This window comes from Rhinatrema bivittatum, chromosome 8 (assembly GCF_901001135.1).
Source record: "Rhinatrema bivittatum chromosome 8, aRhiBiv1.1, whole genome shotgun sequence".
Classification (NCBI taxonomy): Eukaryota; Metazoa; Chordata; class Amphibia; order Gymnophiona; family Rhinatrematidae; genus Rhinatrema; species Rhinatrema bivittatum.
In genome coordinates this window covers 130534133-130558549 of record NC_042622.1, presented here as the reverse complement: position 1 = coordinate 130558549, position 24417 = coordinate 130534133, and the positions used below count along the sequence as shown (strand labels likewise).

At 46.7% G+C, this 24417-nt stretch overlaps 1 protein-coding gene across 1 annotated transcript in view; it reads left to right on the top strand.

The window, feature by feature from the left end:
• LOC115097527 (collagen alpha-1(I) chain-like) overlaps nt 1-24417 on the top strand; it is a 251382-nt gene that overhangs the window by 206421 nt on the left and 20544 nt on the right. Inside the window, exons 21-22 of the mRNA XM_029613448.1 lie at nt 3251-3295; nt 3846-3899. Coding sequence (XP_029469308.1) covers nt 3251-3285 — 35 coding nt within the window. The 3' untranslated portion in view covers nt 3286-3295; nt 3846-3899. The remainder of the gene's footprint in view (nt 1-3250; nt 3296-3845; nt 3900-24417) is intronic.

Genomic DNA, 24417 nt, shown 5'->3' with positions numbered 1-24417 from the left:
TGCGCATATATGCCCCCTACAGAGGGTGTTACTTTCCCGCTGGAAGCCGGTATTTCAGGATTTTCAAGCCCTACTTCCACTGCCCGACATAGCCAGCCGCAGCCTGGGCTGGTGGCTCAGCCTCGACCACTTGCTGAAGGGAGTGGATCTGGAGGTCCCACAGTGGGTGATCGTCATAACAGATGCGAGTCTCTTCGGTTGGGGAGCAGTGTGCCGGCGGCAGTTGGCTCCAGGACTTTGGACGTCACTCTGGGCCTCATGGCCGATCAACCGGCTGGAGACCAGAGCAATCCGTCTCGCCCTGCAGCGATTCCTCCCTTTGGTTCATCATCAAGCGGTGTGGATCCTCTCTGAAAATGCAACCACAGTGGCATACATCAATTGCCAAGGAGGGACGAGGAGCCAACATGTCACGTGGGAAGGGGACAAGCTGATGGCGTGGGCGGAGCTGCACCTTTCTCGCCTCGCCGCATCCCACATAGCCGGGGTCGACAACATTCAGGCAGACTTCCTAAGCCAACAATGCATAGATTCAGGGGAGTGGGAGCTCTCCGAGGAAGCAGTGTCACTCCTCTTCAACAGCTGGGGAGCCCCACACCTGGACTTGATGGCGAAGGTTCCCCGCTTCTTCAGCCACCGATGAGAACACAGAGGGTATGGATGCTCTTGTCCTTCCCTAGCCGCAAAATCTCCTCCTCTATGTATTCTCGCCATGGCCCCTGGTGGGCAAGGTGCTTCGCAGAATTGAGCTTCATCAGGGGCCTGTCATTCTGCTGGCCCCAGAATGGCCTCAAAGACCATGATTTGCAGACCTAGTCAACCTAGCTGTCGACAGTCCTCTCCGCTTCGGACATCTCCCGAACCTTCTGCGCCAAGGGCCAGTATTTTTAGACCGGGCAGATTGCTTCTGAATTGCGGCATGACTTTTGAACGGCAGAAGTTGAGGAGACGTGGCTATCCAGAAGCAGTCATCTCCATGCTCCTCAAGGCATGAAAGACTTCCACCTCCTTTTCCTATGTCCGGATCTGGAAAGTGTTTGAAGCTTGGTGCGCTTCCGTGGACATCTCTCCGTGCCGGACTTCCATTGCAAATGTTTTGTCTTTCCTACAGCATGGCCTGGACAAGGGCTTGGCATACAATTCCCTGCGGGTTCAGGTTGCAGCACTTGGGGTTCTGGTTCGTCATCAGGAGGCAGCTTCTCTTTCTGCTCATCCGGATATCGTCCGATTCTTGAAAGGAGTAAAGCATGTCAGGCCACCGATTCACCTCCTCTGTCCTTCATGGAGTCTCAACTTGGTCCTTCGAGTGCTCACCGGCCTGCCATTTGAGCCTTTGCAGAGCGCATCTCTCAAGGAGCTCACCCTCAAGGTAGCCTTCCTTGTGTCCATTTGTTCTGCGCGCCGTCAGAGTTGCAGGCTGTATCCTGCAGAGAACTTTTTCTCCGTTTTACGGACTCCGGGGTATCCCTGTCCACAGTGCCCTCCTTCTTGCCTAAGGTGGTTTCGCCTTTTCATCTGAATCAGTCGGTGGAACTTCCTTCCTTCGCCGCCGAGGATCGGCTGGAACTTCGGAGACTGGATGTCAAGCGGCTTCTTTTTCATTATCTGGAGGTCACCAATGAGTTTCGCTTATCGGACCACCTGTTTGTTCTCTGGAGCGGTCCCAGGCGCGGCCACCAGGCGTCCAAAACCACGATTGTGCGCTGGTTGAAGGATGCCATTGCCTCAGCATATATTGGTGTCAGCCGTCGCACTCCGGACGGCATCAAGGCTCATTCGCTCCGTGCTCAAGCAACCTCCTGGACTGAGAGTCGATCTGTCTCGCTGCAGGAGATATGTAGAGCTGCTACATGGAAATCGTTGCATACCTTTGCATAACTTGAATCTGCAACCTCCTGGGTTTGGCTCCTTTGGCGACCAGGTCCTTCGAGCCGGGCTATCCGGGGCCCACCCTACGTAGGAAAGCTTTGGTACTTCCCACTGTCTGGACTGATCCGGGTACGTACAGGGAAAAGAAAATTATTCCTTACCTGCTAATTTTTGTTCCTGTAGTACCACGGATCAGTCCAGATTCCCACCCTCAAACTCATAGGTTTGGGATAGTGGCCCTCCTTGCCAGCATCTGCTTTCCTATCTGCTTTCTGATGTTATTACTGTTCTTACCAGTTGGTTCATGTTGCAAGTTTTTGCCTGTTGGCATGTTTCTTCCAAAATTTTGATCTGGTTCATACGTTGAGTATTTTATACTGATTCCTTGATCCATCCAAACGTTTTTCTCTTGCTTTGATATTCTTAATACTGAAGGGACAGAGAGGGCGCTCCAGCTTATAAGAAGCCAGCCTTCGAGTTTTGCTCTGACTCCATCTGCTGGAAGGGGGACACAACCCACTGTCTGGACTGATCCGTGGTACTACAGGAACGAAAATTAGCAGGTAAGGAATAATTTTCTTATGCTGCTATGCAAAACTATGCACATATTCTTTTTTTTATTCATACATATAAAAAAATAAATACAGTATTGGTAATAATAGCTTTTAAAACAATCAGTGTGCACTCAAATGTTCACACCTTTTTAGTCTGACATATACAATTCATGTACTATATATATATATATAACTTGGAGATAAGTGGAAAAAAGGATAGAACTGAGAAACTGTCTGCTTGGCATTTTGAAGATTGTGCTAGTGATGTGCAGTCATTTAAAACTGAAAACATGGAGAACATTTCATTTAATGTTTTTTCCAATCCAAAATGATACAAAGAAACCTAAAATATTTGTATAGTTTTTGTTCTGCATGCGCTAAAACACATTAAACAAAAAAAAGTAAAAAAAAAAAAACCACAAAAAGGACAGTTTTTTTTTCCTATGCATACCTAGATTGTGGGCACATGTTTACAGAAATCCATTAATTCTGCAATAATGCATGAAAAGATCATGGACAGTTTGCATAAAATATATCTCTAAAATAAAGCCGCATCTATTTCCTGCACCCAGTTTTCTCTCCTTTTAAAAACTAATATAGATTCCCAGAAAAAATATGGATAGTAATTGCTGTTCCCTGAGAGTAGTGTAACAAGAACTGAGATGTTTCCAAACATTTGGCACTTAGGAGCCCTCAAGAACTGAGATAGGATGAGAAGATCCTTCAGAAATACAGCTGCACTCAATTCAGATCTGCTCTTGAGACATACACTGCAGAAGATAATCCATGTCAGTTGGTCCTCATTGTTGCTCTGTTCTGTCTTGTAGGGTGCAGCTGGTACCATAGGGAGCTCAGGTGGTAAAGGACTAATAGTGAGTAGAAATGTATATGTTCTAGATATTTTTTCTTGTTTCTTTCATTCCCTACCCCGTTTGTGTTGGAACCAAAGATTTACAAATATCAAATGCATTTACACTTTGCTGATGTCTTAAAAATACATTCTGCATTGGGAACAGAATGAAATCTTTCGGAAGCTTATACAACAAGTAAAAACATTTCCTCTTTTTATCATATACCTTTATTTTGACTATTTGTAGCTTCCCTGTAAATCTTCTCTTCTCTTAATAGCAACTGTATTGATGACAGTATGTAACAGTTGGCAATGCATCACACATGTTGCATCAGTCAACTTCAGATACCAGCATATAAGGTGCTGGGGGAAGGGAATCCCTGCCAACCTGGCAAAAGCTAGGTCAACCACTAAAAGGAAATTAATTTTAAAATGCCAAACTGTTGGGTGTCCTTCCATTCACCACCACCTTCCTTTGTTGCAAGTGGAGAAAAACCCTCCCTTCTTGTGAAAAAAGGTGTCCCACCTCAACATAACTTGTTCATTGTTTCTTTTCATGTTTATGTTTGTAGGGTTTTGGCGGCATCCGGGGTGAGGCAGGCCAGGATGGACCTCCTGGCCCTATGGTGAGAAAACAGTTACCAGCTTCTTTTGAGTCCAGTTGTTTTGGCACTGATGGCTTAGAGCAGAGGTTCTCAACCCAGTCCAGGACACTCCAGGTTTCCAGGATATCTACAATGAATATACATGAGATAGATTTGCATACAAGGTGTTGATATCTTAAAAACCTGACTGGCTAGGTTTTTCCCAAGGACTTGCTTAGAACATGAAATGGGAAATTAGAAAGGAGCAGAGCTCTCTTCTAATTTCTCTCCCCATGTTTATAGCAATGGGAGGCAGGTGGGTGCTGATGCTGAAAATGAATAGAATTTGTAGTGTACAGTTTCAGGAAGCAAAATTCTGCAGCTCTTACTTCAGTGTTTTACATTGTTAGTGATAGTGAAGTCAAACAACAACACAGTAATTACAGTAGAATTCTTTTTTGGTTATTAACTTATAGTTATAGTGATGATTACATACAGTATGGTCACAGAGAGTACAGTGAAGGGGGCAATAAAGGTTGCTCTCATAGTCTGCACCAAGTGTGTTAGATGTAAATTGTAAATCATGGTGATATATAGATCATAGATTTCTCTACTACTACTCGATACTCTTGCAATGCCAAATGACATTGGCTACTAGAGGAGCTTCTTACCCAATTTCTCTTCGGCCTGTGCAGTGGTCAAGTGGCTCATGTTTCACTTCCTCACAAGTGCAAATAGGAAAAGCTGCGTTTGAAAAGACTTGAAGTACAACAGTAAAAATGGTGCATTTGAGGCATTTGATACAGATGTGGTTGTTTTTCATTGAAATTCCACTACATATAATTGAGAAACCTCACAGTTAAAGGGGCAGTAAGCGACTTCGCAGAATGGCTCCAGCTTCAGCAGCAGGGCTTGAAAGTTGATAGCTCTGCAAGTTGTCCAGCTTGAAGAACAGTCTTAAGTGCTTCTGAGGCTATGGCGTTCACAGAGGAGGCAGCCTGCATTTCAGTCTAGGACTCTTTCCTGAGAGCATAGAACTTAATAGCAGCTCCTATGGTAAGGATATTTTAACAAGCTGTCCTTTGCCACTGTACTTTAACATCATCATGACAGACAAGGGAAAATCCTGCTCCAGGAGCCATTGGTGCTTCAGACATGCTCTTGGTTCTGTGAGGATGGAACCAGGCCCAGATCTGAGTTGCATATGTCCATAGGCAATGGAGGAAAGTTGTCCCGCCTATGGGGATGATCATCCCCCAATTGCCCCAATCCTCCCCTCTCAGAGCGTTGCCCCCTCACCTCCAAGTCACAGTGTGCCATTTGATCTCTCTAGTAATGCCACACCCACAACAGCAGCAATTGGAGAAAGAAAGTTCAGTGTGGGGCTTCCTGCAGCTGTACCCCACTGACAGACCCTGCAGCCCATCACCCCTTGCATAGGTTTTCATCTTAACAGGAAGGTGGCAGGACACTGCAGGGCCTGTCAGCATTGTGACACCTTAGGGGGGGGGGAGGTCCCATGCTAAATTTTCTGTATCCCAGGACAAGCAGGATGCTAGTCCTCACATGTGGGTGACATCATTGATGGAGCCCTATGCGGGAAAACTTTCTGTCAAAGTTTCTAGAAACTTTTGACTGGCCCTGTGAGGCCACTGAGCATGCCCAGCATGCCATGATATTCTCTGCCACAGGGGTCTCTCTTCAGTCTTCGTTTTTCCGCGCTGCTGTAAGCATCGCGGAGCAAGGAGCCTTGTGAGTTTTTCTCACAGTGTTTACTGACTAAAAAGCCATTTATTTCTCAATCTTTTTCTCCCACAAGGGATCTCGCTCAGATTTCCACCAGCTGGTGAGTAATCATAGTCTCGTTTTACTCCCTGAGTAAAAACTTTTTTCTCATAATTGTTTCCCTCATTTCATTGACGGCTGTCGATTGAAAATGGCTTCCGGGTTTAAAAAATGTCCTATCTGTAATCGGACAATGTCCATTACAGATCCACACCTCGAGTGTGTTCTTTGTTTGGGGGACAAACATGATGTCTCAACCTGCCCTAAATATGCAGAGATGACTCCCAAAGGAAGAAAACTTCGCCAAGAGAAGATGGAACATCTTTTTCACCTACAGCTTCTGCCTTCTCCTTCAACATCAACAAAATCATCTCCGGCCGGAGTTTCAAAACGAATAATATTGAAAAAACATCGTCTGGAGGGGTCTGGAGATCATCCATCGCCATCGACATTGACGGCATCAACAAGGTCAGTAGTCGAACACCGACCAAAACACCATCATAGACATCGGCACACATCGACTTCAGCGGTGCTTCTCTCCACAGAGGAACTGACCGCTAAGCGGCTAAAACTTCAGGAAACACTGCTACCCTTGGCGCCGGGGCCTTCACCTTGCAAAGAAGCACCAGTAGTCGAACCTCCACAGGGCTCTGTGGAAGGGATATCGATGCCTCCACCGCCACTGCGTTCAGCTGCTCTGCCTGCACCAGCTGTTCCACAGGAATTGTCAGATTTTATCCGGCAAGCGGTGCTCCAGGCCCTTAAGCAGCAGATGCCTATTCCGGCGCCTTCGCCAATGCCGGTGTCTTCACTGATGCCGGTTCTCGAACCAATGCCGGTACTATTACCGATGCCGGTGATTGCACCGAAGCTGGTGATTGCACCGATGCCGACGACTCCATCGATGCCAGTGCCTACACCGATGCTGGCCAAAGTGACATCGGCACGACCATCGATGACACCGACGCCATCTTCGATTCCGGCCCCGATACCATTGATGCCAATCTCACCTAGGGACCCAGGACATCCAGAACTGGCACTCTATCAGCTTATAATGAAGAGATTCGATGAGGTTGTCGGTGCTCTTCCTCCCAAGACTTGGAAAGAACAGCCAGAAGGGATACCCCTTGATGACCCGCAACCAGGTCCTTCAGGGATTCCTCGTCCGCCTAGATCTTCTCCAATATCTCCTCCTAGAGAAGATCCATACGATACTTGGGATGAAGGACACACAGACACGTCATCTGAAGATTTCATGTCAGATCCTTCACCTCCAGATCCAAGGAAAAAATCTCCACTGGAAGATTTATCATTTACAAATTTCATCCAGGAGATGGCGGACACTATACCCTTCACCTTGGTAACAGAGGAAGATTCAAGGCAGCAAACATTGGAGGTTCTCCAATTTGTGGACCCTCCAAAGCAAGTAGTAGCCACACCTGTCCAGGATGTTCTTCTGGACCTACAACATCGGCTTTGGGAGCATCCATGCTCAGTGCCTGCTATAAATAAAAGAATGGACACAACTTAATTGGTGCAGTCTGCTCCCGGCTACCAAAAGTCACAGCTTCCACACCAATCGGTGGTGGTAGAATCTGCACAAAAGAAGTCGAAAAGGATAAGACCACATTCTTCAACTCCCCCAGGAAAAGATCACAGAGTCTTGCATTCCCTGGGAAGGAAGGTTTATCAAGGAGCCATGTTAAATTCTAAAATATCTTCTTACCAATTATACATGACTCAATACCAAAGAAATCTGTGGAAACAGATGCAGGAGTTTATACCGTCATTGCCACAACAACATCAAGAAGCAGCCCAAGCAATTATCCACAAGGGGCTGGAGGCGGGCAAACACGAGGTCCGTGCTGCCTATGATGGCTTTGAAACAGCATCCAGAGTGGCTGCATCGGGTATAAGTGCAAGACGTTGGGCATGGCTTAAAGCCTCGGACCTCAGGCCTGAAGTCCAGGAAAAATTGGTTGACCTCCCATGTCTTGGTGATAACCTTTTTGGTTCCAAGGTACAAGATGTGGTTACTGAATTGAAAGAGCACACAGAAACCCTGCGACAACTTTCATTGATTCCGCAGGATCCGGCTACACAGTCAACTCGTAGGCCTCAAAGGAAAGAACCTAGAAGACCCTTCTACCGACAGAGGCGGTATTACCCTCCAACATCTAAGAGCAGATCTTCTAGACCTCAACAAAGACCTCAGCCCAGACAACCTAGGGCAGCTAGGCCCCAACCTCCGCCACAGATGGGACCGGCTGCTGGCTTTTGAGATTTTTTCCAGAGACCAAAGCCATCTCTCCAATCCTCATCCACAGCTTCTGGTAGGAGGTCGAGTATCCTCCTTTTACAACCACTGGGTGCAAATAACAACAGAACAATGGGTATTTACAATAATATTTTGAGGTTACCAACTCAATTTCCTCTCAATTCCAAAATATTCTCCTCCGAGATCTTTTTCTCTAACCGAAAATCACATAACCCAATTACAAGTAGAATTATCGACCCTTCTGAGAGCCAGAGCAGTAGAGCTGGTGCCCCGGACTCAGCAGAGCAGAGGATTCTATTCCCGTTATTTCCTCATTCCAAACAAAACCGGAGGCCTACGTCCCATCCTAGACCTCAGTAATCTCAACATATTTCTGAAGAAAGAAAAGTTCAGGATGGTCTCTCTAGGCACCATGCTTCCACTCCTTCAAACAGGAGATTAGCTTTGTTCTCTGGATCTTCAAGATGCTTACGCTCACATTCCAATATTCCCCGCTCATCGCAAGTACCTGCGCTTCACGGTGGGTCATCAGCATTTCCAGTACAGAGTACATCAATTTGGACTCGCCTCTGCTCCCAGAGTATTCACCAAATGTCTGGCAGTAATAGCAGCACACTTGCACAAAGAAAGTGTCCATGTCTTTCCCTATTTAGACGACTGGCTCATCAGAAGTCAATCTCAACAAGGAGCTCTGGCTTCTCTCAGTCGAACAATTACTCTACTTCACTCCATGGGCTTTCTCATCAATTATCAAAAGTCCCATCTCATTCCATCTCACCTGCTTCAATTCATAGGAGTAGAATTGAACACTATCCTCTCAAAGGCCTTTCTACCTGAGGATCAGGCAGAGACACTTTCCCTTCTGGCAAACTCGATTCATTCGAAGAAACAAGCAACAGCTCATCAGTTTCTAACCTTACTAGGCCACATGGCCTCCACAGTGCATGTCACTCCTATGGCTCAGTTAGCCATGCGGGTAACCCAATGGACTTTAAGATCACAATGGATCCAAGCCATTCAACCACTGTACTCTCCAATTCAAGTAACCCACCAACTACGTTCATCTCTACTTTGGTGGGCGAACAAGGACAATTTGTGCAAGGGCCTTCCCTTCCAGCAACCGGTCCCACAGATAACTTTAACTACAGATGCATCCACCTTGGGTTGGGCAGCTCACATAGACAATCTCCAAACCCAAGGTACTTGGACAAAACTCAAAGCAACATTTCAAATCAATTTCCTGGAACTTCGAGCTATATGTTATGCTCTGCATGCGTTCAAGGACTGCCTTTCACACAAGACTGTTCTGATCCAAACGGACAACACAGTAGCCATGTGGTACATCAACAAACAGGGAGGTATGGGCTCGTATCTCCTTTTTCAAGAAGCCGCTCAGATTTGGGACTGGGCCCTGACACATTCCATGTTTCTCCGAGCCACTTAACTGGCAGGCATTCACAACGTAGTGGCAGATCGACTCAGTCGCCAGTTCCAACCACACGAATGGTCCCTGGGTCTCTTAGTAGCAACCAGGATATTTCAACGTTGGGCACAACCAACAATAGACCTCTTTGCGTCTCACCTGAATCACAAAGTAGACAACTTCTGCTCTCTGCACAGAGAGAATTACCAACTAGCCAAGGACGCCTTTGCTCGCCCTTAGAACTCAGGCCTTCTATACGTGTTTCCTCCAATACCGCTCATAACCAAAATTCTAGTGAAGCTACAACAGGACAAAGAGTCCATGATCCTCATAGCCCCGTATTGGCCTCGACAAGTATGGTTTCCCACACTTCTAGACCTCTCGATCAGGGATCCAATTCGCCTGGGTATAGCTCCCACTCTCATAACTCAGGATCAGGGTCGGTTGCGCCATCCCAACCTTCAATCCCTATCCCTGACAGCATGGATATTGAAAGCTTGATTTTACAACCACTCAATCTTTCAACCAATGTATCTCAAGTGCTTATAGCTTCACGTAAACCTTCAACATGAAAGAATTATTCTTCAAAATAGAAAAGGTTTACTTTGTGGTACAGACAAAAGAACATTGATCCTTTCTCCTGCCCCACAACTTCCCTACTTGACTACTTATGTCATCTTTCAGACTCTGGTCTACAGACTTCATCTGTTAGAGTACATTTAAGTGCAATCTCAGCTTACCATAACAAGATGGGAGATGCACCAATATCCATACATCCCCTTGTCAGTAGATTTATGAGAGGTTTAATTCACCTCAAACCACCAATTCGGCCACCAGTTACAGAATGGGACCTGAATTTGGTCTTAACAAGACTCATGCGTTCTCCTTTTGAACCCATGAATTCCTGTGATCTTAAATTTCTCACATGGAAGACTATCTTCCTCATAGCCATTACATCGGCTAGAAGGGTTAGTGAGTTACAAGTACTTGTCACGTACTCACCCTATACAAAATTCCTACATGACAGAGTGGTTCTCTGTACACATCCAAAATTCCTACCCAAGGTAGTTACGGAATTCCACTTGAACCAATCCATAGTTTTACCCACTTTCTTTCCAAGACCTCATTCTCACCAAAGAGAACGGGCTTTACATACCTTGGACTGCAAGTGTGCGCTAGCATTTTACTTAGACCGCACTGCACTCCATAGGAAATCCACTCAGCTCTTTCTATCTTATAATCCAAACAAACCAGGAAAAGCAGTGGGTAAACATACTCAATCCAATTGGCTAGCAGATTGCATACAGTTCTGCTATGAAAAAGCAGGCCTTCCTCTCCAAGGGTGAGTAAAGGCACATTCAGTAAGAGCAATGTCAACCTCAGTAGCACACTATCGCTCAGTGCCAGTTCTTGACATATGTAAAGCAGCAACATGGAGTTCTCTTCACACCTTTGCAGCTCATTACTGTTTGGTCAAAGAAGGACGACAAGATTCAGCCTATGGACAATCTGTCTTAAAGAACTTGTTTCCAGTTTAATCCCAACTCCTTCTACATCCAATCTGCTGTGATCTTCGGCTGCCTCATTTTCAACAACAATACTTCACTGTTGCTTCACTACAAAATGACTAATGCTAATCACCCATATGTGAGGACTAGCATCCTGCTTGTCCTGGGATAAAGCAAAATTGCTTACCTTGTAATAGGTGTTATCCCAGGACAGCAGGATGTAGTCCTCACAAAACTGACCTGCCACCCCACGGAGTTGGGTCCAATACATTTTATTATTTATTTTTTGCTAAAGCTTATTGCTACATACAAGACTGAAGAGAGACCCCTGTGGCAGAGAATATCATGGCATGCTGGGTATGCTCAGTGGCCTCACAGGGCCAGTCAAAAATTTATGGAAACTTTGACAGAAAGTTTTCCCGCATAGGGCTCCATCAATGATGTCACCCACATGTGAGGACTACATCCTGCTGTCCTGGGATAACACCTATTACAAGGTAAGCAATTTTGCTTTATCCCAGGACAAGCAGGATGATAGTCCTCACATATGGGTGACATCTTCAGATGGAGCCCTGATACATAAAACTTCTGTCAAAAGTTTCTAGAAACTTTGGCTGGCACACTGAGCCTACTGAGCATGCCCAGCATGCCATGATATTCTCAGCCTCAGGTGTATCCCTTCAGTCTCTTTTTTTCTGCCTTGCTGTTGGCATTGCAGATTAGGAGCTCTGGGAATTTTTCCTTCACTTTTTTCCTCAGGGAAGAAAATATTTTCAGTCACAAAATAATTGTCATCGGGTCTCCCTTCGACATAGTATCGGGGAATACATTTTTTGAATCATTTTTCGGTCGATTCCGGTCACCCTCACTAATGGTATCCGCCGTTCATCGACCGTTACTCGGCCTAACTTTCTATCATGGCCTCCAGATTCAAGAAATATCCAGATTGTAACCAGACTATGTCAATTACCGACCCCCACAATGTTTGTGTTTTGTGCCTGGGATCAGGCCACGATGTCCGGGCTTGTTCAACTTGTGGTCAAGTATATTAATAGAATTATCCTGGGTCTACCACAGGTATTAACACTGACAAGTATTACAAACAATATACCCGTGTATTTCAATGAAATTTATCTTCAATTTTTATTCTTTAACAAACCTTTAAAAACATAACACATATCTGTTTATATCACCCATACACACCACATTCACTCACACACCAATAAACTATTAAAATCCAACAATACAAACTTGTTACACTTTAACAATACTATTGCAACATTCCCTAATTTACAATGTAAACATACTCCTCTTTTATTATTTACCCCAATTTCTACCACTGTTATATTTAACACAAGTTTCCTTTACTATTGTAGACAATCATTTATAATTAGAATTCCTTATTAGATTCATATTTCATAAGTTACATCCCAAACATAATGAACATTTACAATACTCTTTGCTTATATCCCGTCTGAGTTTCTTATTAGATTGCCGTTCTCATTTTCATGAAATTCATAACTTGGGATACAAGTTATGAATTTCATGAAAATGAGAACGGCAATCTAATAAGAAACTCAGACGGGATATAAGCAAAGAGTATTGTAAATGTTCATTATGTTTGGGATGTAACTTATGAAATATGAATCTAATAAGGAATTCTAATTATAAATGATTGTCTACAATAGTAAAGGAAACTTGTGTTAAATATAACAGTGGTAGAAATTGGGGTAAATAATAAAAGAGGAGTATGTTTACATTGTAAATTAGGGAATGTTGCAATAGTATTGTTAAAGTGTAACAAGTTTGTATTGTTGGATTTTAATAGTTTATTGGTGTGTGAGTGAATGTGGTGTGTATGGGTGATATAAACAGATATGTGTTATGTTTTTAAAGGTTTGTTAAAGAATAAAAATTGAAGATAAATTTCATTGAAATACACGGGTATATTGTTTGTAATACTTGTTCAACTTGTGCCCAGATGACACCAAAGGGCAGGCGTGCCCGATTGGACAAGATGGAGTTGTTTAAGAAAACCGCATTGTCATCGTCGACATCGTCTCCAAGGAGAATATCTCCCTCTGTCGCAAAACATTGAGGAGAAAAGAGGACCGGTGACCGTCTGTCACCGACTCCATCGGTGTCCTCCATAGCGTCTTCCTTGGCATCTAAGGAACATCAAGAAAAAATACGCCATCGACATCGTTCCACTGACCCATCGGATGGAACAGCACAGCCATCGTCATCGAAGGACATCGAGTCGTTGCCCAATGAGTCTGGGTACTGGAACCAACACGCCCTACCGTACCCGAGGAACCGAGGAGCTCTCCACCGGGCTCGATGTTAGAGACTGTGCCACCACACTCAGTCATGGAAGTGCCAGTAGCACCAGTCTTACCTTCCCTAGTGACAGTGGACCCAGTCCCAGTTTCCAGGGAAGAGGTGACTACCATGGTCCAGCAGGCCATTGTTCAGGCTTTTCGAAACTTCCAGCCTCCTTCTGTACCACCGGTACCGACACCGACCCCGGCATCGACATCGGATCCGTTGATATTTCAGCCTTTGCTGAACAAAATCAATGCCTTGATCGGTATATTTCCTTCACCGGCACCAACGACGCTGGTACCTCCGGTGCAACCATCGACTCCATCGATCCGGCGTGTACACCGGTGACTCCTTCCATTCCGATCCCAGGTTCATCGGAGGAAGATGAGAGGGACTCGGATTCCGTCCCAGGGCCATCGGGCCTTCACCATCATCGAATACCTGCAAAACCATCGATGCCAGTAAAAGATCCCTCGATGCCAATGCGTCCCGGTCCATTGGGTGATATCCTACATCGGTTCCCATCAATGCCATCGAGACCCATCGATTCTCCATTGATGCCTTCATTACCTCTTATGCTGCCAAAGCAGATTCCATCAAAATCTGCTTTTAAGACAAAGCATCATCTACAACCAGATGATCCTGAATCACCTTATCATCCTCAGTATACTCCCTGGAAGGATGTGGATACTGATACTGAGTCAGAAGAATTACAGTCTGAGCCTTCTCCACCAGAAGAGAGAAAAAAGTCCCCTCCTGAAGACTTGTCCTTTACAAACTTCATTAAAGAAATGGCGGACACAATTCCTTTCGAATTACTGACGGAGGAGGACACAAGACACAAGGCCCTAGAAGTCCTTCAATTCGTTGATGCACCAAATGAGGTAATGGCAATACCAGTCCATGAAGTCCTGTTAGAGCTCCAGCAAAGGATGTGGGAACATCCAGGTTCAGTACAAGCTATACATAGAAGAACAGATGCCACATACCTGGTGCAACATGCTCCAGGTTTCCAAAAGCTCCAACTGCCTCATCATGCTGTAGTCTTTGAATTGGCTCAGAAAAAAGCCAGGAAACAGAAGCCACACTCTTCTGTCCCACCAGGAAAAGAACAGAAGTTCTTAGATACCTTAGGAAGAAAAGTTTTTCAGGGATCCATGCTGGTATCTCGTATTGCGGCGTACCAGTTTATATGACACAGTACCAAAGAAACGACCATGTCAACAATCTAGCATGTTTGGCAAACTCTATAACCCAATACCAGTTCGCATCTGCCCATCAACTTCTAGTGCTACTAGGACACATGGCCTCGACAGTACATGTTACTCCTATGGCGAAATTAGCCATGAGAAGAACTCAATGGACTTTGAAATCTCAATGGCTACAAGCTTTCCAACCACTGTCGTACACAGTTCAAATTACCCACCAGTTACGCCTATTGCTCCACTGGTGGACAAATCAAACAGCATTGAAAGCTGGTCTCCCATTCCAACAGTCAACTCCGCAAGTCATCCTGACCACAGATGCTTCCAACTTGGGATGGGGAGCTCATGTCAACAACCTTCAAACACAAGGGACTTGGACTACGCTCGAAATGAAGTGTCAGATAAACTTCTTAGAACTTTGAGCGATGCGATATGCCCTTTATGCCTTCAAAGACTGCCTCTCAAACAAGACTGCTACTGTGTCGTCCATTTGTATCAGCACAATGTGGTACATAAACAAACAGGGAGGCACAGGCTCTTATCTGCTCTGCCAGGAAGCGGTGCAGATTTGGGCTTGGGCTCTAGAGCACTCCATGCATCTCCGAGCAACTTATCTGGCGGGCATACAAAACGCCCTAGCGGACGATCTCAGTCGACATTTCCATCCCCACGAATGGTCTCTGGATCCACGTGTAGCGAGCAAAATCTTTCAATGCTGGGGTCGCCCAACCATAGACCTCTTTGCGTCCAAACTAAACCACAAAGTGGGAAGGTTTTGCTCCCTCCACGGCCGTTGGCAAGCATTCCCCAGGGACGCCTTTGCTCGCCCCTGGAACACAGGACTTCTATATGCATATCCTCCAATCCCGCTCATAGCCAAAACTCTCATGAAGCTACAACAGGACAGAGGAGCAATGATCCTCATAGCCCCATACTGGCCTCGACATGTATGGTTTCCCATACTCCTCGACCTCTCGATCAGAGAGCCAATTCGCCTCGGCATAGCACCCACTCTCGGAACTCAGAATCAGGGCAAGTTGCGGCATCCCAACCTGACAACTCTTGCCCTGACAGCTTGGATGTTGAAAGCTTAATTCTGCAACCACTTAATCTTTCGGCACAAGTCTCTAAAGTTCTCGTTGCTTCACAAAAGCCTTCCACACGTAAATCTTACCACTTTAAGTGGACTAGATTTACCAAAGGTTTTGATCCTTTCTCTTTCCCCACTCCTTCTTTATTAGATTACCTATGCCATCTTTCGGATTCCGGTCTCCAGACATCCTCGGTAAGGGTACACCTAAGTGCCGTAGCGGCATACCACAAGGGCATAGGGGATGCGCCAATAACAGCACAACCCCTAGTAAGTCGGTTTATGAGAGGCTTACTTCACCTTAAGCCTCCCATTCGACCACCGGTCACTGAACGGGACCTAAATATAGTACTGATGAGACTCATGCGGTCACCGTTTGAGTCTCTACATTCCTGTGATGAAAAATTTCTTACATGGAAAGTATTTTTCTTAGTAGCCATTACACATCGGCTAGGAGGGTCAGTGAGTTACAAGCTCTCATCACATACTCACCCTACACAAGGTTCCTGCATGACAGAGTAGTCCTTCGTGCTCACCCCAAATTCCTACCAAAAATGGAAACAGATTTTCACATCAATCAGTCAATAGTCTTGCCTACTTTCTTTCCAAGACCTCACTCTCACCAGGGAGAGAGAGTCTTACACACCTTAGACTGTAAACGTGCGCTAGCTTTTTACCTGAACCGCACGGCGGTCCATAGGAAATCCACCCAACTCTTTGTTTCATTTGACAAAAATAAACCAGGAGTTGCGGTAGGAAAACAGACTCTCTCCAACTGGCTAGCAGACTGTATCGAATTCTGTTATGAAAAAGCAAACATTCCTCTCCAGGGGCGAGTAAAAGCACATTCAGTAAGGGCTATATCTACATCAGTAGCACACTATCGTTCAGTGCCCATTCTTGACATATGTAAAGCTGCAACATGGAGTTCCCTTCACACCTTTGCAGCTCATTATTGTTTGGACAAAGAAGGACGACAAGATTCAGCCTTTGGACAATCTGTCTTAAAGAACTTATTTCCAGTATAACACCAACTCCTTCTACATCCATCCTGCTGTGATTTCAGGCTGCCTCATTTTTTTCAGCAGTACACCAGTTGTTGTGCTTGTTGCACAAGTTGTATGCTGTTGGTATAATGTAAGAATGTCTCAGCCTGTAGCTTGCTAATCACCCATATGTGAGGACTATCATCCTGCTTGTCCTGGGATAAAGCAAAATTGCTTATCTTGTAATAGGTGTTATCCCAGGACAGCAGGATGTAGTCCTCACAGAACCCACCCGCCATCCCGCGGAGTTGGGTCCGATACGTTTTATTATTTTATTTTTTTAGCTTACGCATACTGCTACAAACGAGACTGAAGGGAGACCCCTGTGGCTGAGAATATCATGGCATGCTGGGCATGCTCAGTGTACCAGCCAAAAGTTTCTAGAAACTTTTGACAGAAGTTTTCCGTATCAGGGCTCCATCTGATGATGTCACCAATATGAGAGGACTACATCCTGCTGTCCTGGGATAACACCTATTACAAGGTAAGCAATTTTGCTTTCTCCAGTTGCTGCTGCTGCTGCTGTTCGGCAGGCACCATTAGAGAGGTCAAGTGGCACAGTGATGGCAGGCCTGGATAGGAAGCATGACAGCGGCGGCGGCGCTCCAGCACCTAGAAACATTTTCCACCAGAGCCAGTTGCCTGTGCCAGTTGTCTGTGCCTAAATCTGGATCTGACTCAGTTGTCAGCTGTGATAACCAAGTGGCATGCCTCAAACCTTACAAATCTTGTCTGAAGACTACATATGTAGAGTCACCTAGGACAGGGGGGCATGAACAGGCCTCCCGGAGATCACTGGCAGCTGCAGCCCAAATATATTTATTTATTTATTTATTTTATTTAAAAAAAAAAAAAAAAAAAAAGCTGCTGTGCTGAGACTGGCTCCCCAGAAAATGAGAAAGCTGCTTCAAAGGAAGGTCTGCCAGAGCATTATGGCTTACTCGTAGAGGAAGGGAAGGAGAGGTGGGAGGGGTGGGTGGAAGTCAGAAATGATTCCAGTCCTACCCAGCATGCTGTGGAAAAACTCCTGGGACTGTACAGTTGTGTCCGGCAGCACTAGTTGCTGCCATTCTAGAGGTGTGCATCCATTTTCCACGTATTTGTAATCCACAACTTATTTTGTCCTATCTGTTAAATACGTGGGAAGGCGAAACGCATCGCGACTCCCCACGTATTTAACAGATTTCTGTTTTATTCGGCCTCCTAAATAAAAATTTAAACCCCCCACCCTCCTGACCCCCCCCCCCAAGACTTACCAAAACTCCCTGGTGGTCCAGCGAGGAATCCAGAAGCCATCCCTGCATTCTCACACCCTCGTTTGCCGGTTTCATCACCTGTGACATAGTATGGGCAAAGGCTATCGACGCCATTTTGAGTATTGGCATTGGACGGCCGGCGTGCAGGAGGTCGCTCCTGGACCCCCGCTGGACTTTTGGCAAGTCTTGTGGGGGACAGGAGGCCCCCCCAAGCTGGCCAAAAGTCCCTGTGGGTCCAACGGGGGTCCCGGAGCGACCTCCTGCATGCCGGCCGTCCGATGCCAGGACTCAAAATGGCGCCGATAGCCTTTGCCCATACTATGTCACAGGGGCTACCGGTGCCATTGGTCAGCCCCTGTCACATGGTAGGAGCACAAGATGGCACCGGTGACCATGTGACAGGAGCTGACCAATGCACCGGTAGCCCCTGTGACACAGGCTATCGGCGCCGTGATGAAACCGGCAAACGAGGGTGTGAGAATACAGGGATGGCTTCTGATTTCCCGCTGGACCACCAGGGAGTTTTGGTAAGTCTTGGGGGGGTCAGGAGGGTGGAGGGTTGTCGTTAATTTTAATTTTAGCAGGGACACGAATTTAACTCGCCATATTAACGCATCGGGGCACCATACGGCCGAATGTAATGCATTTGCGCCCCGACGAATCCGAATCACGAATGCAACGAAAACTTTTTGGCTGCACATCCCTATGCCATTCACCTCGGACGAGGGTGACAGCTTTAAGGAGGACTGAATCACCAGCGTGCCCTGAGTGAGGAGCTGATGTAATAACCCATGTTGTTCCTAAGTGGCTTTTTACTCACGTTTAGCACGTAGGTTTTTCAGTTCTAACATAATCCTAGTATGTAAGGGGAGTGGGGGGGGGGGGGGGTTAGCGCTGAAAAAGCACATGATAAAATGGGAATAAAAAGCCACAGCAGCTCCCAGCAAATTGCAGGGTAATAAGCTTAGCTGTTACCAGGCAGTGTAAAGAGGATTCTCACAGGACAAGCAGGATGGTAGTCCTCACATATGGGTGACATCACAGGATGAAGCCCAATCACGGAAAACATCTGTCAAAGTTTCCAGAATTTTGACTGGCCCCTATTGGGCATGCCCTACATTTATTTATTTATTTATTTATTTATTTATTTAAAGGTTTTTTATATACCGCGGAACGTTTCAAGCATCACCTTGGTTTACAATGAACAATAATTTAGCAACAGGCTTTACAAACAATTCAGAAAGAACAAGCATATATCAAAAAACAAGGCAATGAGTCAACATATGGTACAATTGAATCCCGGAACATGGCACTAATCCTGCAGCCAGCAGGGGTCCCCCTTCAGTCTTCTTTTTTCCACGCAGCAGTAGCCTCACGGTAAAGGAGCTCTGCAGAGATTCCTGACAGGAATTTTCCTCACGGAATTACTAAAGATTTATTTGCCCCACAGGGGTCCCTCCTTTAACTTTTTTCTGTCTGCGGTACTCCGGTAAGTTTTTACCCGTTTTCCGTCGAGTTTGGCCCTCGCGGCCTACTGGCCGTCGACCGTACCACAGCTCAATTTTTTGCCATGGTGTCAGGGTTCCATCGGTGCCTGGACTGTAATCGCACCATGTCCATCACAGACCCCTATGAAGTCTGTGTTATGTGTCTAGGACGCAAGCACGATGTCTTGACCTGCACCAAATGTGCCCTTATGACACCAAAAGGTCGCAAGGCCAGAATGGAGAAGATGGAACTTCTCGTCCATGCTCAAACCCCGACTCCATCCATTGCATCAACGTCGTCGGAACTGGCACCGTCAACTTTGCGCCAGCATCGACCACCGGCCGGTGACCGTCCGGCATCAACGACATCTTGGCCTTCGACACCCTCTACTCCCCCTCAGGACCGAGGGGATCGTAGAGACAAACATCGCCATCGACACCGTAAGTCTCTGGCCATCGAGGGAGCGAAATCATCGACCTCGCCATCGTCCGAACCGCTGTCGAAGAAACCCCATCCAGAAAAGGCATCGACCTTTTCAGCGACCGGGTCACCAAGGCAACCCTCACCCGACAGGGGATCGGGAGCCGCGACTCCACCTTTAACGGTGGTCCCTCCGGCTATGCCTCTGTTTCCTTCTTCTGTTCCGGAGCCGGGGCTGCTTGCTCCAGGTCTCTGAGAAGAACTGGACCGGATGGTTCAGGAGGACATCTACAAAGCGATGCAATGACTCCAGGTTCCTCTGGCACCGACACTGGTACCAATTGCGGAACCGTCCACCGACCCGGTTCCGGCAGCATTGGCACCGCTGCTCTCCAGGATGGAAGCGCTCATTGCCGCTTTTCCACCGATGGACCCCGGGTCGCCAATGGCTCCGGTGCCCTCCCCGCTTACATTGTCATTGGGAGGAGAAACACCATTTCGCATCCCTCCATCGGGAGTTCTGCCTCAGCCATCGATACCGATACATCCCTTACCACTGATTCAACCATCGGTGCCGATACGTCTGTTGGCGCCACCGAGCCATCCATCGATACCCTTGATGCCTGCGCCGGTGCCTTCGATGCCTTCATCGGTGCCTCCGATAATTCCTCCGATTCCTTCAGAGCCTAGGCCAGGACCTTCAGGTATCCCACCACCCCGTCCCCCTCTACTTCCTAGAGGGACAGGTGCTGATCTTTATGATACCTGGACTGATGATTCCTCGCCAGACTCCGATGATTTACCTTCACCACCTTCACCCACTGAAAGTAGGATGTGTTCTCCTCCAGAGGACCTCTCCTTTATAAATTTTGTGAAGGAAATGTCTGAATTGGTTCCCTTCCAGTTGCAGACTGAACAGGATGACAGACATCAGATGATGGAGTTGCTCCAATTCTTGGATGCTCCTAAAGAAATAACCTCCATTCCTATCCACCAGGTTCTTCTAGATCTCCTCAAGAAGAACTGGGAACATCCTGGATCCATTGCTCCAATGCATAGAAAGGCTGATACTACCTCCTTGGTGCAGTCAGCTCCAGGCTTTCAGAAAACTCAACTGGATCACCAATCTGTAGTTGTTGAATCTGCACAAAAGAGAGCAAAGAGATCAAAGTCTCACACTTCTTTCCCCCCTGGCAAGGAACAGAAGTTTCTAGATTCCATTGGACGCTGAGTATTCCAAGGCTCAATGCTCATCTTCCGGACTGCCAATTATCAGCTCTATATGACCCAGTATAATAGGATCATTTTTAAACAGATACAAGACTTGACAGATACCCTGCCTCAACAATTCCAAGATCAGCTTCAAACCCTAGTAAACAAGGGTTTTGAGGCAGGCAAGCATGAGATCAGATCATCCTATGATATCTTCAATACTGCTACCAGAGTGTCTGCAGCAGCTATTTTGGCAAGGAGATAGGCCTGGCTCAAGTCTTCTGACCTTCGTCCTGAGGTACAAGACAGGTTATCTGACCTACCCTGTGTAGGTGATAACCTATTTGGAGAGCAGATTCAACGGACAGTGGCGGAACCTAAGGACCATCATGAGACTCTCAGACAGCTCTCTTTGATTCCTCCTGACTACTCTTCAAAACAGCCCTTCCAAAAGGACTCTAAGAAGTCCTTCTTCCTGCCGAAGAAGTCCTACCCACCACCAACCAGATCCCGTGCCATGAGACCTTTTCAAAAAGCCCAGTCTCGCCAGACATGGAAACAAAGGCCACAAGCAGCTCCTCAGCCAGGGCCTGCTTCAGGTTTTTTACTTCCACCTAGAGAGCAGCAGTTAAATTCCACTGCCTCACATACCAGTGGGAGGTCGATTGTGCCACTTCCACAACATATGGCACTCAATCACCTCAGACCAATGGGTACTGGCGATAATTGTTCAGGGTTACCATCTGACCTTCCTCTCCCTGCCACCAGACTCCCCACCTCTACCAACTTGGAGAACATCCGATCATTCCATTCTTCTGGATCAAGAGGTCTCCCTCCTTCTCCAGTCCAAGGCAATAGAACCCGTACCCGACTCTCAGCACGGCCTAGGGTTCTATTCCTGGTACTTTCTAATCCCCAAAAAATCGGGAGGCGTTCGTCCTATCCTGGACCTACAGGCCCTCAACAAGTACCTCCAGCGAGAGAAGTTCAAGATGGTAACCTTAGGCTCGCTTCTTCCTCTTCTACAAAGAGGAGACTGGCTCTGCTCTCTGGACCTCCAGGACTCATACACTCATATTATGATAACCCCATCTCATCGCAAATACCTGAGGTTTTTAGTAGGCCCCAAGCACTATCAATACCGAGGGCTTCCATTCAGGCCTAGCATCTGCGCCACGAGTCTTCACAAAATGCCTCGTAGTAGTTGCAGCCTTCCTCAGGACCCAAGGTGTACACATCTACCCCTATCTAGATGACTGGTTAATCAGGGCTCCCACTCAGCAAGCTGCTCTGTCGTCCCTCAAACTAACCTTACACACTCTAATTTCATTAGGATTTCTCGTCAACTACGACAAATCCTATTTAGTCCCACCTTAAAACTTGTCGTTCATTGGGGCAGACTTTGGACACCTTGCAGGCAAAGGCTTTCCTGCCTCGACAGCGGGCTCTTGCTCACCAGCTGCAGTTTCAGCATTCTTCGACTGCATGCCACTTTCTCATCCTCCTGGGACACATGGCGTCCTCAGATCAGGTCACACCAATGGCCCGTTTGGCCATAAGAGTCTTGCAGTGGACTCTAAGGTCTCAATGGACTCAAAGTATTCAGCCCCTGTCGACCATTGTCCACGTAACAGACTCACTCCGTCAATCTCTTGCCTGGTGGAAAAATCAGAACAATCTCCTCCAAGGCTTGTCCTTTCAGGCTCCAGACCCTCAAATAACTCTCACCACCAATGCTTCCAACCTCGGCTGGGGAACCCATGTGGCCAATCTGCAGACACAAGGATCTTGGTCTCCAGATGAAGCCAAACACCAAATAAATTTCCTGGAGCTTCGAGCAAGAAGATACGCTCTCAGGGCATTTCAGGATCCCCTCTCAAATCAAGTTATCCTGATCCAGACGGACAACCAGGTGGCCATGTGGTACATCAACAAACAAGGGGGCATGGGCTCCTTCCTTCTGTGTCAGGAAGCTGCGCAGATATGGGCGGAAGCTCTCTCCCACTCAATGTACCTCAAGGCCACCTGGTTGCCGGGAGTGGACAATGTGTTAGCAGACAAGCTGAGTCGCTTCTTTCAACCGCACAAGTGGTCTCTCAACCCCTCGGTGGCGAACTCCATCTTCCAACAATGGGGATATCCTCAGATAGACCTCTTTGCGTCCCTTCAAAACTGCAAAGTAGAGAACTTCTGCTCTCTCATTCACAGCAAACACTCTCTGCCCTGAGACGCATTCTCCCTCTCGTGGACAACCGGTCTGCTTTATGCATTCCCTCCACTTCCTCTTCTCTCGAAGACTCTTATGAAGTTACGTCAGGACAAGGAAACTATGATCCTGATAGCACCTCACTGGCCACACCAAGTGTGGTTTCCAATAATGCAGGATCTCTCCATTTGCAGGCGCATTCCCTTAGGGACGTACCCGCTCCAGATCACTCAAAACGACAGATGCCTCCGTCATCCCAATCTTCACACCTTCTCTCTGACGGCATGGATGTTGAAAGGTTAATCCTTCAGCCACTTAACCTTTCTGAACCAGTTTCCCATGTCTTGATTGCTTCGCTGAAGCCTTCCACGAGAAAAGCTTACTCTTACAAATGGAACAGGTTCACGTCATGGTGCTCTACTCAGTCCCTTGATCCCTTTACCTGTCCAATCACGAAGTTTTTGGACTATCTCTGACATTTATCAGAGTCAGGTCTAAAACCTTCTTCCATTAGGATGCATGTCAGTGCGGTAGCTGCCTTCCATAAAGGTATCGGGGATGTTCCTATGTCAGTACAACCCCTTGTAACATGTTTTCTAAAAGGCTTGCTTCACCTCAAGCCTCCATTGCATCCTCCGGCCCCTTCTTGGGACCTTAACCTAGCTTTGGGTCGGCTCATGAAACCACCATTCGAGCCTATTCAATATCTCACCTGGAAAGTGATTTTCCTTTTGGCAATCACTTCAGCTCACAGAGTTAGTGAGTTACAGTCCCTAGTTAACTATCCGCCTTACACTAAACTTCTGCAGGACCGGGCGGTACTCCGCCCTCACCCTAAATTTTTACTTAAGGTAGTCTCGGATTTTACGTAAGGTAGTCTCGGATTTTCACCTCAGTCAATCCATCATACTACCTACCTTTTTTCCCAGGCCCCATTCCAACCCAGGAGAGCAGGCTCTGCATACCCTAGACTGTAAATGGGCTCTAGCATTCTATCTAGACTGTACAGCTGCCCACAGGAAGAGCACTCAGTTGTTCGTCTCTTTCCATCTTAACAAATTAGGGCAGCCTGTGGGTAAGCAGACTCTCTCCTCCTGGTTAGCGGACTGCATATCCTTTTGCTATTAGCAAGCAGGCATTCCTATAAATAAATAAATAAAATAAATTCCATTTCAAGACTCTGTGAGGGCCATGGCAACTTCAGTAGCACACCTACAATCGGTGCCGCTTCCTGCCATTTGCAGGGCTGCCACCTGGAGTTCTCTCCAAACCTTTGCCACCAACTATTGCTTGGACAAAGCTGGAAGACAAGATTCCA